General features: G+C 35.0%; 1 protein-coding gene across 1 annotated transcript in view; it reads right to left on the bottom strand.

Annotated features, from left to right (window-relative positions):
• TEP1 (telomerase associated protein 1) overlaps nucleotides 1–19,375 on the bottom strand; it is a 2,704,809-nt gene that overhangs the window by 1,951,714 nt on the left and 733,720 nt on the right. The window contains exon 10 of the mRNA XM_044058078.1: nucleotides 16,238–16,451. Within this exon, the coding sequence (XP_043914013.1) occupies nucleotides 16,238–16,451 (214 nt within the window). The remainder of the gene's footprint in view (nucleotides 1–16,237; nucleotides 16,452–19,375) is intronic.

Genomic DNA, 19,375 nt, shown 5'->3' with positions numbered 1-19,375 from the left:
AACAGAAGACCCAGGACAAAATATCGCTCCACCAGGAATCCACAGGAGGGGGAAGAAGGTGGTATGTCAAGAATGGATGAATATCGGACAACACATATGGAACTTTAGGGTAAGATTTAACGTCTTCATCTGATGTTGTCAATCCTCATCTATTCTTGACTGATGGGACACAGTCCCCAGCTACTTTAGATCCTGGGTAGCCCTATGGAAGGATATTCCTGAGAACCATTGAACCAAAGGTGGCTCTTTCTCTGGAGACCAAATCCAATTTGTAATGAGTAATAAAGGTATATGGAGTAGCCAAAACCAACAAAAACCTTGGTTGAGGAAAAAAGCACTTGCACCTTGCAGGAAATAGCGTAATAATGTTTTAATAGCCGCTTTCGTCAGAAGACTTCATCAGAATACACAATTAGTCAAAGAATCCACTTTATATAGCAAATGCTGCAATCAATTATGCAATTAAAAAGATAATTAAAAATATTTCAATTAAATAGCATTCTTTCGGTAGCTTTATCAATACATAACTTACGTTTTTTCAAGAAACATTTGATGTTAATGGCATCGTTTAACCCTGGAAATTTATCAGATCTTAATCTGATTTGCCACAATGTTTCCCTTTGTTCTACGTAGTTTTTAAAATCACCCCCCCTCCCATCTGGTTTACATACTTCAATAACTGTGAACAAAAATTTCTTAAAATTCTGACAAACTAAAGAATGCTTAAACAAAGCATTTGTCTCATCGTGACATTTGCTACTATACATGTGTTCACGAATACGTGTTTTGAGACATCTAGTGGTCATTCCCACATAAAAAAGCGGGACAAGTACTACAGAAACTAATATAAATAACACCTTTAGTGCAACAGTTTACATATTCTGGTACTTCAAAAGTATGGTGTCAATAACTATAACTGGCCCTGAAGAAATGTACCTGCACATTTTGCATTCGAGACAGGGAAACATACCCTTTTTGATGGTCTTATTAGGCTCTAACCATTTATTGTTAGTCTCCAATGCTTTTTTAGTGTTAAAGGTGTTTCTAAAAACAAAATTGGGTTTGTTACCTAAAACTTTGCAAATGTCAGAATTACCCTGTATAATCTTCCAATTTTTCTCAAGTAAGCTTTTTATTCTAATACTGTCTATACTCATATCTAAAGAGCAAACCAAATTCTCATTAGTAATAGTTCTGTTTGATCCAATAATTGGAACTGTAGCGTTGTTAAGGGTGTTAACATTCAACAAAGCTGGATAATGTGTTTTTCGCTTACTTAGCACTTCATTAATAATGTCTTCTAACATCTGTTCGCCATACCCTCTATTGATAAACATTGTTTTGACCAGTATATGGAGTAGCCCATGTTGCTGCTGTGCATATTTCATTCATGGAAGCCTTCGAATGTAAAACAGCTGAAGTAGCCATCGATCTGGTGGAATGAGCTTTCACTGGCATGGGTAGTTTTAGTTTCTGTTATAAATGAAAGTAACACAACCTCTTAGCCATTCTGGCAAGGTATGCATACAGACACATAAGATTGTGCCAGAGAAGAAGACAATTGTTCTGATTTCCAGAATTATTTAGTTCTGTTGAGGTCAATGCGTAACTGTCTGTGAACATCCAACAAGTGTAAGCAATATTCGCCTTTGTTGGAAAAATTTGGAAAGAAGATGGGTAAGTCTATAGCATGATTAGTGCTAGACTCTGAGACCATCATTGGAAGAAAGGATGGATTGGTCCAGAGTGTAACTCTATCCTTATGAAAAATTACATAAGGGGGCTTTGAACATAAGGCTTGCAATTCGGATACTCTTCTTGCAGAGGTTACAGCTATAAGATGAAGCATTTTCCAAGAGTGGAATTTTAAGCCAGAAGTAGCTGATGGTTCAAAGGGGGTAAAATACCAGTGAATGCAAAATAACAGTCCGGTCCCAAGGGGGCAGAGGATCTAACTGGAGGCTTTAAACGAATAGTTTCCTTGAGGAAAACCTTTCATAGTCTGTGAGAAATTAAGAGTAGATCTCCGAAACCATTATGAAAATTAGAGATGATGGCAGAATTACCTTAACAGTAGAAGCTGAACACCTCTATCAAAATGATTGCCTAAAAATTCTAAAACGTTTTCCACAGGGGCTCAAAAAGGGTCAAGGCCATTATCACAAGCCCAGATTGAGAATCTCTTCCATTTACTGAGGTCGAGATTTCCTGGTGGATGGTTTATGAGATGCCAGCAAAATTTTTCATACCAGGGATGGATTATTATTATGCCTGGTGACTAAATGAACTGGAGGAACCCAGCAATTAGCTTGAGACTTTGAAGACCGGGATACAGCAGTCCCTGAGTGTGAGACAGAAGGTCTGGAACTGGGACCAGAATCCATGGATGGTGAAGTAGATGAAGACAAAGGAAAGGAAACCAAATTTGTCTAGATCAAAAGGGTGCAATGAGGGTTACTTTGCTTCTCAACCTGGCTGCTTTCTTGAGAAAAAGAGGGATCAAAGGGAAATGCATACAGAAGACCCAGGGGCCAATTCAGCAGAATAATGTCTCTCGGGACTCCCCCTGAGGGGAAAATTAGGGCAAAGTAGTTGTTGTTTTGGGGTGATGCAAAAAGGTCTCAGCAAGGCTGGCCCCAGTGACGAAAGATCATCTTCGCTACTTGTGAGGCAATAGAATGCCCGGGATGTGCATTGCTAGCAGAAAGCTTTTGGAAGTAATGGCCCATTGCCATACTTGGAGAGTTTCTCGACACAGGAGACAGGATCTGGTTCTTCCTTCTTGCTTATGTACCAGACTATGAACATGTTGTCTGACTGAATTGCAATTGTCCCTTGAGGGATGGCAGAGTGAAATACTTGCAATGCTAGTAGCACCGCTCTCAGCTCCAGGATGTTGGTATGCAGATTGGCCTCTATCGGGGACCAAGTGCCTTGGACCGTCTTTTCTCAGATAATGCCCCCCCCCAATGACTAAAATGTTGGATTGTGCGGTGGCTTGCCTTATGGGCTTAGAAGTAAAGGCTCCAAGAAATGTGGCTTTATGCATTGATGTGGGTGTTGTTTTGAAAGAGTGCATTTGGGGATATCTGTTATGTGTACTTTGTCTGGGAGGTCTTTGGGGTTTAAGAAAGTTACATTTAAGTGCCTCAAAATATGTACGTTTATATGTCTTCTTTGAATTGTGTGTGATGGGTGTAGTTTGTATATTACTGACAACCTTATTGATGTTAGGAGTACTATTATGTGAAAGTTTTGCCTCCAGTGACATTTTTTCACATAGCAAGTCAGTTTGTTTGAGAATTAACTGGTTGTCAGTACACACGAGGCAATTTCTACATTGCCTCAAGATGCCCATATCCACCAATCTGATAACAGAAATAGTGGGAAAATTCATATCCATAGCACCAGACCCTTTTTTATTGATCAAATGCAGTGAGAATATACAGCAATCTCAGGAGGGGGCAGTACTTGTCACTGCAAAGTAGTTGCCCTGTGTGCAACTAGGTTTTGGTGAAATTTCAATTGTGCTTTTACAGGAAAAATGTCATTCAAGATGTCTGTGTCTATGCAGAGCACTGCCAAACACTTGAGTGGAACGAATAGGTAAAACTTGATGGTTTATGGATGAAGTATTTAGGCAGACATTCTGAAGTTAGAAACAAATCAAGCAGTACTTACTGAAAACAAAGAATTAACTTGTTAAGAATGATGAAAAAAGGGGAGTCACATGAATGGCTACTGCCGAGGTACTACTAGTGTTGGTCTCACCACAGCTTCACTCTGCTGGGATACAATGCTCCTTTGCTTCGTTGCTCACCAGAAGCAAAACAATAGCACCAATCCCAAGATAAGAAGCAGGACACAGCCTGTTTGGTGATCAACAGTCTTGTCTTAGATGATGAAAGGGTCTGTAGATGTGTTGTAGCCTTTTCCTGGTAGATGCCTTGAATAGCAACCAAACCAATCAGTAACGTCAAGCACAGACACTCACTGCCCAATCAGAAACAGTCAGCAATCAATGCGATTTGCTCTCTCTCTCTCACCAGCAGCAAAATACAAGCACAAATTCCAAGCTGGTTATTAGACTTTCTGGTCTCCAGGAAATTATGTCCCTGTGCTCCTTCTCTCACCAGGAGCAAAACAGAAGCACTAATCCCAAGATGACTACTGAGAGGCAGAATGGAGGCTTTTCAATAATTGGTGGTCTAGGAGCAGATATTGCAGATGTTAAAGGTAATATATACAATACTAATAGTCTAAGAGCTGCAGTGTTCAATAAGCAGTTAGATATGAAATAGGGGGTTAACTAAACTTTAACTGTCGAAGTGGAGAGCCAGTAATATTAAAATAGTAAGAGAGGTTGGAAGAGGTGGGCACTTTGTATTTTGACTCTACGGAATACAGTGGGATGGCAAATAAATTTAAATAGTCAAAGGGGGAGTGATTTCACAAAAAAGATAATTTAGTGCTTACTCAACAGCCAATAAAAGGGGAGATGGAAGGAGATATGTGATCAAATTAACATAAGAGGCAGACAACTGGAAAGACAGTTGAGTTTAAAAACACACCAGCACCAGGGTGGGAGGGTAGGAAAACTTAATTTCAATGTGAGTCAAAACAGACCAGCTTTGGGGGGGGCCTGCCCAAGGATGAACACAGGATAGCAGCAGATTTCTTCAGCTCCACCAATTTCATTACATTGACAGGAATTAATTACTTAAAAAATTAATTCTTGAAGTAATTTTCTTTCTAAATATGTTTGTTTTATATAGTTCTTGAACTATATCTAAAAAAGAAAGGAAATCTTAATAATATTCCTGTCAGAAATTACTTTGGAAATTTTCCTGTCAGTTTATCAGTCTGAAATGAGTTCCAGTAAGACAAATTCTCAAGACTCCAGCATCAAGAAAACTTCAGTCTCTGATAATTATAGTCCAGCAACTTACTGCTAAGATGGATAAAATGGATACTAAAATAGACACTTTCATAGAAAAACTACAAAACAAATAGACTTGTTACATATGGACCTGCAACAACAGAAGATCCAGATGACAGGCATAGAAGAAGCTGTGAATGACATGGAAAATAGAATACAAGAAGAGGAAATCAACACTGAGTTTCTGCTGAAACAAAATACACATTTACAAACAAAGCTGGATGACCTGGAAAATAGATCTAGGCAATAACATTAGGATTTTTGGACTGCCAGAAAATATTGAAGGTAACAATATTACTTCTTTTTTAACAACATGGCTCCCTAAAACTTTAGATTTACCAGAAGCATTCTCTTTTGGTATCGAAGAGCACATAGATCTATAGCTAATACTAACTCTAACAAAAACTATCCTAGATCAGTTATAGTTAGATTTCTATCATCTTTTGATAAAGAGATGGTTCTTAAATTTGCTTGGGCTAAAGCTTCTGTTAAGATTAATGAAACAACTGTGCGTTTTGACAATGACTATTCTTCCATGGTATTAGCTAAAAGAAAAGTTTTTCTGCCACTAATAAGGGAGCTTAAAAAGCACAGTTTAAAACATACCTTCTGTTTCCTGCCAAGCTTAAAATCTTCCTTCCTGATGGTCCTAAAATTTTCGATGACTTAGACTCTGCTTTACTGTTTATCAAAAAAAATAAGATTTTGGAAAAAATAGAAGAAATGGAATGGGCTAGTCCTTCGTTAAAGAGACTGGCAACTGAAACTTCGTGGAAGACTTCAGAGAAGAAGAAGAGACTAAAAAACAAATGATTTGTACTATGTTTTTTTCTCTCTCTCATCATTTTATTTTATTATTAATCTTTTAAATATAGTTCCTGCATTTCCAAGAAGCAACAAATATTTTGAAAAAGATTTAATCAAAGTTATTCTCTGTGTGCAAAGAAATGTTTTGTTTCATAACTAGTCAAAATATCTGGAGATTTAATGGCAAGCTGTGATTTAACTTGTTTCTCTTTCTGAAGAGGAAAAATAAGGTCAGTAATTTGATACATTTTTTTTCCTTTAAAAGTTTATATGTTCTTCAAATGCTATTCCTAATTATAATTTCTTGATTACACAGCATATGCTTGTTTGTAAATAATCTGTCATGCTTTAACCAATAATAATTAGAACTAAATAATAGTAAATAATATGTTTTATTTTTAACTCTATTAATATAAACAGTAAGTAACATTCTATTGTATATACTTCTTATAGCTTTCTCTTACATTTTTTTATTTCTGCCTTACACCCTTTTACTTTCTACTCTCTTTTCTTTTCTTTATTAATATATAGAAATGCTTTTGATCATATAGACACAGTAAATAATAAGATTTGCATAGGAGTTGAGTTGGGACAAAAATGTTGAGTTTTGTTACTTATTAATAATTATGGGCTTGATTTCACTTACATAGAGTCTGTAATAACCTGTAGAATGCATTGTGAAGGTTTTGTCATGTTTAGATGCATTTACACTGCTAAATGAATGTTTGTCACTAGTTTTTAATAAGTTTCCCGCCAAAATGTTAAGAGAGACAATCTGGGATGTGGGCTGTCTCATGCACAGTGTCCATGAGCTACTTCAAAAATTTCAACTCTCAGAATTCTCACAGAGAAACTGAAAGCAGCTGGTCTCACCTTTGACCTAGATATCACACTGACACATCACAGATACAGGAATAGCAGATTAATAATATGTGTTAAAAACCTATGTCCCAAACATATACATTACTATAACTCATTTAATTCATCTGATTGACAAGCATAAATAATTTTATAACTCTATACTGGAAGAAATCGTCATGTGATATATTTTAAAGCAGTAGTATAGCATGTTTGTAAAATCTGGTTACTAAAATGTGTTTGCTGTGCATTATTTTGTATAAAGCAGACAGATTTATTGAAGGGACAGCAATGTAAGATGGTGCTCAGTAAAGATACAACTCAGTGAGATCAGATATATATATATATATATGTGTGTGTGTGTGTGTGTGTGTGTGTGTGTATGTGTGTATGTGTGTGTGTGTGTGTATGTGTGTGTGTGTGTGTATGTGTGTGTGTGTGTGTGTGTGTGTGTGTGTGTTTGTGTGTATGTGTGTGTATGTTTGTGTGTGTGTGTGTATGTGCGTGTGTGTGTGTGTATGCATGTGTATATATATATATATATATATATATATATATATATATATATATGTGTATGTATAATGTGTGTGTATGTGTATGTATGTGTATATATATATATATATATATATATATATATATATATATATATATATGTGTGTGTGTGTGTGTATGTATGTGTATGTAGATATGTATATAAATGTTTCTGAGAATCTGCTTAACTGTGAAGTATGATTTATAACAATTTCTATGAATACAATATTTTATTCTATTGGCAATAATGAGTTTGAGTAAATGCTCATATACAAGCAATTCAAGGTTTTTTGGAAGCTGTTAACTGTATTTACATGACAGAAAATAGATGCATCCTAATATATGTAATGTCTGAATCATATTAGCCAAAGTTTTTGATTTAAATGAATGTTAGAACTTATTTTTCTCTCCTCTTGATTTCTAACATCAAGATTATTTGAATGTTATTTGCATACAAGTGTTTTATATTACATGGCTGTATATAGTAGTATGAACAGTTTTAAAAAAAAAAAAAAGTTTATTTTAGTTTATATGATGCTGTTTTACCAAATGTGTAGTCTTGTCTTGCTAGATAATTGAATTGAAAACTGTTAACTTCAGTTAAATATAACTAGTATTAAATTGATAAGGTGGTAGCTGACGTACTGCTGCTTAGGGTAGGGGTTAACTTGAGTGGTAAATACTACTCTAAGTTGGAGTTTACAACTCCAGGCTGGATGCAAGGTTTAATCCTTACATTATTTTCACTTGTTCATTGTTATTTGTATATAGTTTTGACATCCACAATATATTTTGTACATTCATTGTCACTACAAACAAAATTGAATCCTATACGAAATCCCATAAGAGATTCAATAAATACAGCTATATTTAAAGGTACACCTAAAGGAGGAGATGTAACATTACTTATCTTGTTATTTGTTATTTTGATCATAAGATTCTTAAGTTTTAAAAATGCCAAATGACATCTTTAAAAGGAATTTCTTTAAACATTAATGGATTGAATAATCCATGTAAAAGGGCAAGCCTAATAAGATACATTAATTTACATAAGGCCAACTTCGTCTTCCTACAAGAAACCCATCTCTTGAAAAAAGATATTGATAAACTAGCCACAAACAAATATACAGTATTGGTTAGTTCAGAGCACACTCAGAAAAAAAGAGGAGTGGCTATTTTATGGAATAAAAGTATGCCCATTCCTAAAACCATTAAGTCTTATCAGGATGACAAAGGAATGTTTTGTATGGTTACAATACAAATTAATGGGAAGACTTACACTTTAATTAATGTATATTGGATACCTGGAATTGGTATAAATACAGTGAAACATCATCTTGATAAGATCATATCATTCTCTATAGGAGATATTATTTTAGCTGGTGACTTTAATTGTATACTACATGAAAGTGATACTACCACTATAGGAAAGAGAAGAATTACATCTAATGCAAAACATTTAAAGGATTTTGCTAATTCTTATCATTTGAATGATATTAATAATCAGATAGATTCAAAATCATTACCATACACCTTTTTTCTAACAGATACAAAACTTATTCAAAAATAGATAGGGTCTTTATTTCTAACCAGATGGTAACAAATTTAATTAATTCCAAAATCATTTCATGTCCTATATCTGATCATAATTCAATTGTTTTGAATTCATGATAAAAAATACTCATAATGTTCAGATCAAAAGGATACCAGCATACTTAACTCAACTAAAAGACTATAAAGAATATATACTTTCAGAAGTAAAACATTTTTAGACATAAATAACACTCCTGAAGTCTCCATTGTTTATGTTTGGGATGCCTTAAAATCATATCTATATGGACAAAGTATCAGATGGTATAATAATAAAAGGAAATCTTGGGATAAGGAATTGTTAGATATTCAAAGTAAATTAGACTCATTATAAACATAATAATAAAGAAAATATTATGGACAAGAAAGTTATTGAAGAAATAAACAAACTAAATGAGAAATACAAAGAAATTTTAACTCATAAAGTTAAAATAACTTTAGAGAATACAAGTTTTTGTCTTATTCAATAAGCCCCAAATACTTACATAGACTTAAAAATAAAACAAAAAGGTTGAATAAACAAAACCATATCAAAGAAATCTTTTCTCTAAGGAAAAAGAAGAATGTTTCTAGTATACCAGAAATACTAGATGAATTTAGAAATCACTTTCACAAAATTAACCATAATAATATTAACATGGAACCTAAAGATAAAATAAAGGAGTTTATAACCACAAATATGAATAAAAAGCTTAATAAACAACAGATTAAACTATTGGACAAGAGTATTTCATATACAGAAGTTATTACACAAATAAATAAGCTTAAATCAAACAAAGCACCGGGTAATGATGGTATTATACCAGAGATATATAAAATCCTTTCTAAAAATACATATTCATTAATACATAAGGTTTTTATTTTGGCCCAAACTGAGTTAATAACCCCCCCATCTTGGCAATATACATTTATTTCGCCAATTTTAAAACCTAATAAAGATCCAACTAGATGTTCTTCATATCGGCCCATCTCATTACTTAATGTTGATTATAAAATGTTTATGAATATCTTTGCTGATAGATTGAAGACAATCATTCACGGAGTTATAGATATAGATCAGACAGGCTTCATTGTAAATAGAAATACTTTTGATAATATAAGAAGAACTTTAACATTAATAGATTTTGCAAATAGGAAAAAGAAAGATTTAACACTTATTAGTCTTGATATAAGTTCAGCATTTGATTCAGTAAGTTGGGACTATCTGTTTACCTTAATGAAGTGCACAAACTTCTCGGATGCATTTGTAAATCTAATTGAACATTTATACGAAGGAATGTTGGCTTATATTAAGGTAGGAACATATGTTTCACAAAAAATACCCATTCTTAAAGGTACAAAACAAGGATGTCCACTTTCTCCACTATTATTCACTTTAGTAATGGAGCCTTGGGCTAATTTGATCAGAAACAGTACTGACATAGAGGGTTTTGAAACAGATGAAAATACAACATCCAAAATTCAACTTTTTGCAGATGATGTTCTAATTACATCAGCAGGATCTAATTCTTCTATACAGTCTCTATTTGATAACATGATGAATTTTAAAAGTATTTCTGGTTTAATATTCAATGAAGAAAAACTAAAATACTACCTATATATACACGAAAAAATATTCCCATTAGTGATTTTACTAAATATGTACCCAATTCAGGTCAGATAACTTATTTAGGTATAATACTATCTAAAGATATTAAATCTATTATATATAATAATTATAATACCTGTTTTCTTAATATACAAAATCTTTTTAATACCTGGAATAATATGTTTTTTACTATGGAGGAGAGACTTACAATTATTAAAATGATAATATTCCCCAAGATTTTATACTTAATACAATCAATAATACTTCCACCTACAAAAATAATTATCAAGAAACTGAACACACTAATGTTAAATTTCTTATGGGCACCTAATAGACCTAGGATTGCATTAAAGAAACATACTAATAGCTGGTCTCAAGGGGGTATTTCTTTTCCAGACTTTAATTTATATACTATCTCTTCTATTGTAAAAGTTATTACTTTATTAATAGATCAGTCATATGTCACAAAATGGAAAGATTATTGGGAGCTAATTAGTATACACTTCACGGAAATCTCCTTAATACATAAAAATATCATTGTAAATAACTCCATGTTATGGTTACTAAAGGAATTTTGTACTTCACCTATTACACCTAAACATATGGTTTGTTACCCATTAAATATTATTATTAGTTATCGTAACTTTATATTCATGCACCCTAAGTATAGGGAATGGAATTTTATTGTATTTCCTATAATGTATACTCAGGGTATGCTTTTGTCATCTACTTCTGAAGGAACTCATTTAGCTATAGATAATGATCTAAAGTACTGGTATCAGTTGATATCTGATAATAAAGTTAAAAATCTAGATTTCTTAAAACAAGAATTTGATCTAAGAGAAACTTGCTGGTTAGAGGTTCAGACCTTTAGACAACATCTCATTAATAAAATAGATTTAATGTCTATAATTGTTAAAGAATCTATTCCAACACTGATTGATTACTTGATATTAAATTTACAACAAAGTTTCTGATAAAGGTAAACTTTCATACATACATAAAGTTATCAGACAAGAAACTTTTTACAGTGTAGATTCATACTGGAATTATTTCACTTCTATTAATGGGGACCCACCAAATCAACAAGATAAACAATATATATTGGAATCTGCTTATAGAACTACGTCTTCCATTGTCTGGAGACTTTATACATGGAAATTTTTACATAGAACTTTTTATACACCTTTGATGATGAATAAAATAAATAATAAAGATAATCTATGTAAGAGATGTAATGTAGAAATTAATGCTGACTGGGCTCATATGTTTTATGACTGTATAAAATTGAAAGAATACTGGAAGTCAATTAATGAATTTTTGCAAGCTCTTTTTACAGATAATTTCATTATTTCTAAATCTCTTATATTATTCAACACACCTGTACCTCAAAGTGTTAAAAGGTTAAGCTTCCCTTGTTATGGTCTATTCTAGCAGTGGCTAGGAAAATAATAACTAGAAATTGGATTTCAGATACACCTCCTTCGTTCAATGAATTTAAAAATGTTATGAATATAGTGTGCCATATGGAAATAAACACAATTAGGACTAGAACAAACAGAAAAACATCTTAATTTATTGTATGGGATAATTTACAAAATTTGTTAAAAAAATTTTAATTTCAATAGCATGGTATTTTAGTTTAATTAATTGATCTGATTGTAGTGGATGTCTTTGTAAATACTTTAGTTGTTTTGTTGAATATTATAATAATACCTATTTTTAATTACTTGTATAAAATTGTTATGATATTTCTCTTATATGTTAAAACAATAAACCTGTTTTGAAGAAAAAAAAAAAAACCAGACCAGCTTTAGTCTGTTTCCTAGTTTAAATATGCAAATAAAACCAGCATACAAGTAAAAACACAGTATAAAGAAAACACGTCACAATATACAAAACAGAAAAAAGGCAATAAAATAATATAACGGTGCAGTGGTGCAGCAGTAACGTTGTCGCCTCACAGCAAGATGTTCTGCAGTTCAATTCGCGGCTGGAGTGCCTTCTGTATGGAGTATGCATGTCCTCCCTGCGTTCGTGTGGGTTTCCTCTGGGTGAGCTGGTTTCCTCCCATGTTACAAAGACATGTGTCTGGAGCGTTTCTCCCTGGGCCTCCATTGAAAATTGGCTTTGTTCCATGTTGGACTTTCCCGTTTAACAAATGTTAAATAAATAAATAAAATAAATAAAAATACAAGAAAGCAAAAGCAAACTAACATTTCCCTCACAGCAAGTTATGGCAAAGGCTACGTGAGAAGAATAATATGCTGATAAATACATCAAAACTAAGCATATCAGATTTGGGAGACATACACTGAAGTGTGAATATTTAATACAGCGCAGTCACTGAAACTGTGGATTCATTTGAGGACCTGAGTATATGGGTAGATCCAGCTTTGAGTTTTTCTGATTAAATCAACCAACTGGATAATGATAGTTATACAACTATAGGCCATATTAAACATTTTAAAGTCTAGGAAATAAGAAATGGTGAAATTGCTGCTTGTAAGATACATTAGACCCAAACAAGAGTACGGAATAATAATAATATGGAAACCTTATAAGAAAATTAGCATGAGTAAATTGGAAAGAGTACAGTGGAAATGTACCAAAGACATCCACGGACATGAAAGTTTCAGTTACTGTGAAAGATTAAAATATTTGAATTTATACAGTCTCAAACTGACATTTACGAGACAACCTTATTGAGGTATATAAGGCATTTAGAGGCTACCTCTGAGAATATTTGGGGTTATCAAAGAGTAGCAGAAAATCAGACAACCTGTGCAGGAAATGATACAGGAATGAGAGAGGTACTAACTGGTTCGCTGTGAAAATAGCTGATGCATGGAAAAGACTATCACATTAAATTAAAACAACCACTAGTTTAGATATTTTTAAGAACAACTTGGACCGTTACTGTGGGAATGACTGTTTTGATATACTGGCAGGCTAGAAAGACATGATTGCCCATGCCTGAAATAGTTGCATATATGTATAATTAATTAAAAAAAGAGCAGAAATTACTTTTGATACAAAATCTACAGTTACACCAAATGCTATATTTTAACAGCAAGTTAAATAAAAATACATGAAACACTGAAGGGTAAAAAAGTATACTTTAAGTGCTTTTTGCAATGGACAGTCTTCCTACATTCCCTAATGTAGGGGACATGCCCTTAGTAATTTATATATACATCAACTCCACAGTTGCACCAACTCTAAGAAGAGAGAAATCTCACAAAACAATGGAAACACTGTTGGCGCACAATGAATAATTGCACCAGAAGTTATCTCCCATAGAAAAAAAATTCAATTCTTCGGCATTTTTCAGTAAATGCAATCCATCTAAACTTAACTGAACACCACTAACTTTATAAGGGTCAGGGCAAAACTATCGGGCACAATGAAAAAATCAGGAAAGTAAACTGCTTTCATTATGCTAAATCAGGACAGTGAGGTGAAATATTTGCTTGAGTGACCTGAATGGTTTAATATTTTTCTTAGTTTCTTAATTATCTCCTGGGTAGGGAAACCAAACAACAAATTCTTATGGGGGCATCCAACAGCTGTCCAGTAACATTACCTACTGCATTACTGCATCATGAACTTAATGGCTGTCTACCTCAGTCTACAAATCATGCCCTTCAGGGCCTTATCATTGATTTCTTTAGCAAACCTTTTTTCTCAAAATGATCCTATACTCACCCAATGCCATGTGTAAAAATGGGAAAAGAGGGTGAGGATGGATGGCTGGATCCTACACCTGTTCTCACTATAATTAAGGCATGTTTAACACCTAAATCCTGCCCGGATCCATTTTCAGCTTCCAGGGATACCACTACTAGATTTGCAATTGGATTTCTATGCAGGAATTTACAGGTGTACTGCACTTTGTAAAACCTATCCAGTTTTTTGGGGGGAATGGAGGTTGGGAGTCAGTTCTTAGGATGAAGTTTAAAAGGCATTGTCAAAAAGACAGTAATACAGAGGAACAACCATTGGCTTTGGTTGCTCTGTGCCCAAGAAATCTACATACGTTTATATGACTCCAAAACTTCTTTTGTGACCCCTTTAAATGCACCTCCATAAGACTTAACATTTCTGTGGTGAAAACAGCTTCTGAAAATAAGCCTGATAATATTGCTTTTTCGCCACTGGTGCCACAGCCCAATGGTGAGCAGGAAGGAGCAGAAGCAGAAGTCTGACCTGCCTTGAGGTTGATGGTACTCACCATTATCTGGAAGGGACTAACAGACAGATGAACTAATGACCCTATTCCTTTTTGTGACAAAAAAGAAAATAGTGTGAGCTACTCCCCCTTTTATCTATATATCTTACAATATGTCCTGAGCTAGGGGAGAAATCCAGTTACTCTCTGGGAACATCCAAAAAGCTCTGGAAGTCACACCAGACAGGCAAACATCCACCTATGATTCATTACTGTGGAAAAAGAGTCATATTACAGTGATGTAATTCAGCAATAAACATCAGCACTCTCTTAAGTTTTGTGTGATTCAAAACAGATGTAAACAAAAACATAAGATAATCTGCTTCTCCAAACTGCAACATTTTTACTTAGGAAATGCTAAATGCTCATTTCTGCTCTCAAACTAAAATTTATAAACTATACAACGACTCATATTTCATGGTGGTGCAGCGGTAGTGTTGTTGCCTCACAGCAAGAGGTTCTTCCGTTTGATTCTCAGCTGGAGTGCGGGGAGTGCCTTCTGTGTGGAGTCTGCATGCCCTCCCTGCAGTTGGGTGGGTGTTCGAAAGACATGCGTAAATGGGCGTGTCTTCCCTGAAGGTTGAACGTCGAGCTGGCACCTCGGCATTCGTCAAAATCTACTGCCAATCATTAGCAGACCGGAGTTCCGCTGTGGTGACCCCTAACCGGGAAAAGCCGAAAGACAACAACAACATAACAATGACTCGTATATATTTAACATCTTTTTCACAACAGCAGAAACAGAGTCCGACATCTGACGTATGCATTCAGAGAACTGCAGAGATCATTTTAGGAAGGACAGTACACTACGATCGTGGTGTTTGGACATTGGAAGATATCCAGGCTGACTTTAAGAGACAGACCTCCAATCTTCTCTACTAATGACAATGGATCGTAAATCTATTCTCCAGATTTTCAGAATAATGTGTTTTATTCACGTGCCTCTGGCTAAACAGAAATTTAGCTGTGTTCTAATCCTTGAAAAAGGACTTCTAACTAAAAAAAGACTAACACAAAAAATAAATATATGTCACAATAAATATATGATTATTTTCTAAGCATGAGGAAAACTTTCATGGAACAGCAGCACAAAGGAATACTTGACTTTACAGGGGTGATAGGCCTCATAAGGCATCTGAGCTTTCCTACATTCTCTGATACTACTTATCATGTTAAGTATTACTGTTACTCAAAAGCAATAACCCAACATAAAGGTGAGTACATGGCTGGTATATAACAAACCATTAATAAGATTAACAGAAAGTTATATGGTAAACCAGAAACAGTTTGATATTAATACTGCAGTTCTCAAAGTAAATCAAGTGGGAGAAGAAATGGTCCCAAGAATAACTGAATGGTTCATACAAAGCCCTACTTACAACTACATAAGAAAAATATTTTTTTTAGTGGAGAAATATGAAAGACAGTCACACGCTTAAGTTTATCAGCCCTTATGAAGGTCAGACCATAATGCTCCATACAAAAATTTATTTGAAAACAGTGACTTCAGCTGCAAGATATGAAAGTAAGGAACCATAATCTGAGCTAGGCTTTCACAGATATAATTACAATATACATGACTACTAGCTATTATACCATATATACAAGCCAATACATAATCCGGTGGACAAATATTGTAAGTGTCGATGGCATGCCAACTATAAACAAATGTCAGAAAAAATAAAACAAGTACCGTTATAGGCTGCTTTTCATCTCCATCTGTTTTCCATGGGCAGCACAAATTATTAGCGGCAAAAAATGATGAGTTCATAGAAGGATCCAAACTGCAGAGGATAACTGTTCGTCCAGGCAAAGGAGGGACATTATTCTCTGAGGAAATCTGTATTGCTTTTTCCAAGGCATTTTTGTATCTTTGCAGCAACTGCTTGTCACATGGAAGGGGCTTGCTGGAGAAATAACATTTTAGATCAGCTGTACAACATGAATGTTACACATTAAACAAGTAGAAGGAAATAGTGTAGTAATCAGTGTTTTTGCAAAACTCCGCTTAAATATAATACAATCAATGGACATCCAACTGATATGAAAACAGTTGTGTATCCAAAACTCTTTCCCAGTTGCTACCATCTCAGACTTTTTAAATAAAAAATTCACATTACATTAGATTAAATGAATCTCTCAATCCTTTATCATTCTTAAATTCATTACAATCAAGAAAGCACAGATGTCTGAAGGGACTCATGAGAACAGCAGACCTTGCAGGAGATAACTCTATAGTTCTATTTATTCCATTCATCAACAACTGTAATCTGGCTTAATAGCTTAACAGTCCCCTGCACAATCATGTCAGTCTCACTCTGTAACTACAATACTGTTGCTCAGCACAGTCCCGCAACAAGAGCAGCAGTGATGGGTGGCAGTTACACCCCCCCACCTACTTAAATATAACAACTCCGAGATTGCACCAGAGTGGAGGAAATGGCAAACTCCCAAAAACGGTCCAGCGATTTTTTTTCCCTGGGGAAAACAAAATCACTGTTCTGTGTCTTCGGTATTTAGGTTGTTCGACATTTAGGGGTCGATCAAAGAGCGTTCGTTATCAGCTTTCGATAAACTGATATAGACCCATAATATTATACTGTAAGCAAGTCATAAGCATATATAAACACATTAACCCTCAGCTTGTATCAAACCACTAAATCTGTGTAGAACTCAGTATGCAATATGCAAGGCTGTATGCAAAATGACCACATATACCTGAGCGGCAGTCTCCTCCCTACAGACCTCCCCTTCCATTAACTTCAATCCCCATTAATTGCCTCCTCGGTGTGAACTCACAGGCCGTAACTGACACTAATACATACATTTAAACAGAATATGTGAAATAAGATGAAATAACCCAAATACTGTGTGTGCCTAGCAAAGCAGAAGAACATTCTGTAAGCCCATCTAATTTTTATTAATCTAAGGGGATCACTGCACCACTTTACAACTCACTGATCTCATATGTTACTGATGGTAACCCTGTACTACAATGTCTTCCAGCCATTTACATACCATGCAAAGTATGACTTCTTAAAAAAAAAAATCACAGAGAAAGAAAACCAGAACAACAAAGAAATGGTTCAAGAACTGTTTTTATTAGCCAACTCAGCTGGTGCAGAGAATAAAGCACTGACTGTGGCCCAGGCGACAAGAGGTAGATTAGCAGCATAGGTACCTACTGGCACTGACAAAGGAGAAAAGGAATACCAAGGTTCTGCCTACTTGCCTTTCTGGTGCGGGGAGCATATGAGCTGCACTGGAGGAGGTGGGCTATTTGTTGAAAACCTGGTAGAAACCACTGCTCAAAATGATTGTCAGTTTGGGTATGTAAGAAGGCTAGGGAGATATAAATGTCCCATGGCCTGAGATGGCAATACACCCAGAGGCCACAACTTATGCCCCACCCAGCCTATAATAATAATGGCAGCAAGCAAGGAGGTAGACAAGCCAACAACTCTTCCAAACAAGCTTGGCAAGCTAGCAGCAGTAGCAGTTTCCAAATTTCTAACTCTACAGGAAACTGAACTGCCAGTGAAGAGAGACGTACTGTCCTACATATACCCACAGTTGGAGACAGGAAGGAATACAGGTGAGCCATGCAGAAATGGGGCATGAATATTTCCAAACCACAGATTAAACATTGGAAACATTATATTTTGTTTGCTAATGGTTGCTTAGAGGTAACATCTGCATGATCTATAGGGCAACGTTTTATGTAGCTCTACTGCTATAGCAGCTAACAAATCAGTGAACCACACTATGCAACAATTCTCAACTCTATGTAAAAACTCCCTGTTACAATCAGAAGTCAGTAAATTACTCCTCTCAAATAATCTTGACACATACACGACATGAGCAATGTATCAACATAGGTTATAGCAATCGAACTTCGTGAACGTCAGTAGGTTGACAAATGAAACTATGATCCTGTCAATAATTTTCTCTACATTTGGGCAGGATATTTCAAACACTATCTTTTCAAAGTCTTGGAAGCACTTAAATCAATAATGTACAGAGCTCTGCCACTGGACTGTTATAAAGAAACTTGGACTCTTCACGAACTAAACTCCATAGGAATGAACAGTCATGCCGATTTGGAGCAGGTGGCTTTGAGTTTTGTTATACTGCAAAGTGCTGTACATATATCCTGGAAAGCTTGCAACAAAGCAGGCGGTACAGTCAGAGGGACTGTTGACTCAAATGTGAAAAGGAAAGCATGCAACTTTTTAAGAGATTAATGTTCCCTTATACATATCCCTTGTAATGCACTTCCATCAAAGAAAGAGTAATCCCAAATGAGATTTCAAGGAAAGAGCCTGAGAAACGTAAGCTGTATTCTTCAGCATCTGTGTCTGATCTTATAGGGGAAGAAATATGGTACATGGAGTCGAATCAAGCACAAAGCAACCTAGTCAGCTGCCTAGGGGGCCAGCCTGGCCATAAGTCCAACCCAAAATCATCCACATTGCATCCTGCAAAAATTAAAACAATCCTTGCCAGAGTGCTTTAACAGTTCCCAGTTCAGCATACAGCAAACTCTACCACTGTAGCAAGTTTTTGTAGTCTCACAGCAATGACCCCAAACCAAAGATTTTTTTAGTTGTAGCAAGAGTTTTCTAAAGAGGAGATTTTGTTTAGCTGCAGCACTGCAGGATTTTATTTTGCATGCCTTTTACAATGAACCTAAACAGATCACTTTAGACAGAGCATTGTGCATGAGTTTATTCACATTTCTTTTATGGAACCAAAAAGCACACATTGAAGTGTGTGTGTGAGCATGTGTGTAATGTCTCAGTTAGGGGTTAGAGTCAGAGTTGCACAAAAA

Source organism: Protopterus annectens, chromosome 16.part0 (genome assembly GCF_019279795.1).
Source record: "Protopterus annectens isolate FY-2018-M chromosome 16.part0, PAN1.0, whole genome shotgun sequence".
Classification (NCBI taxonomy): Eukaryota; Metazoa; Chordata; order Ceratodontiformes; family Protopteridae; genus Protopterus; species Protopterus annectens.
The sequence above is the reverse complement of the archived record's forward strand: the minus strand, read 5'-3'. Positions and strand labels throughout refer to the sequence as shown.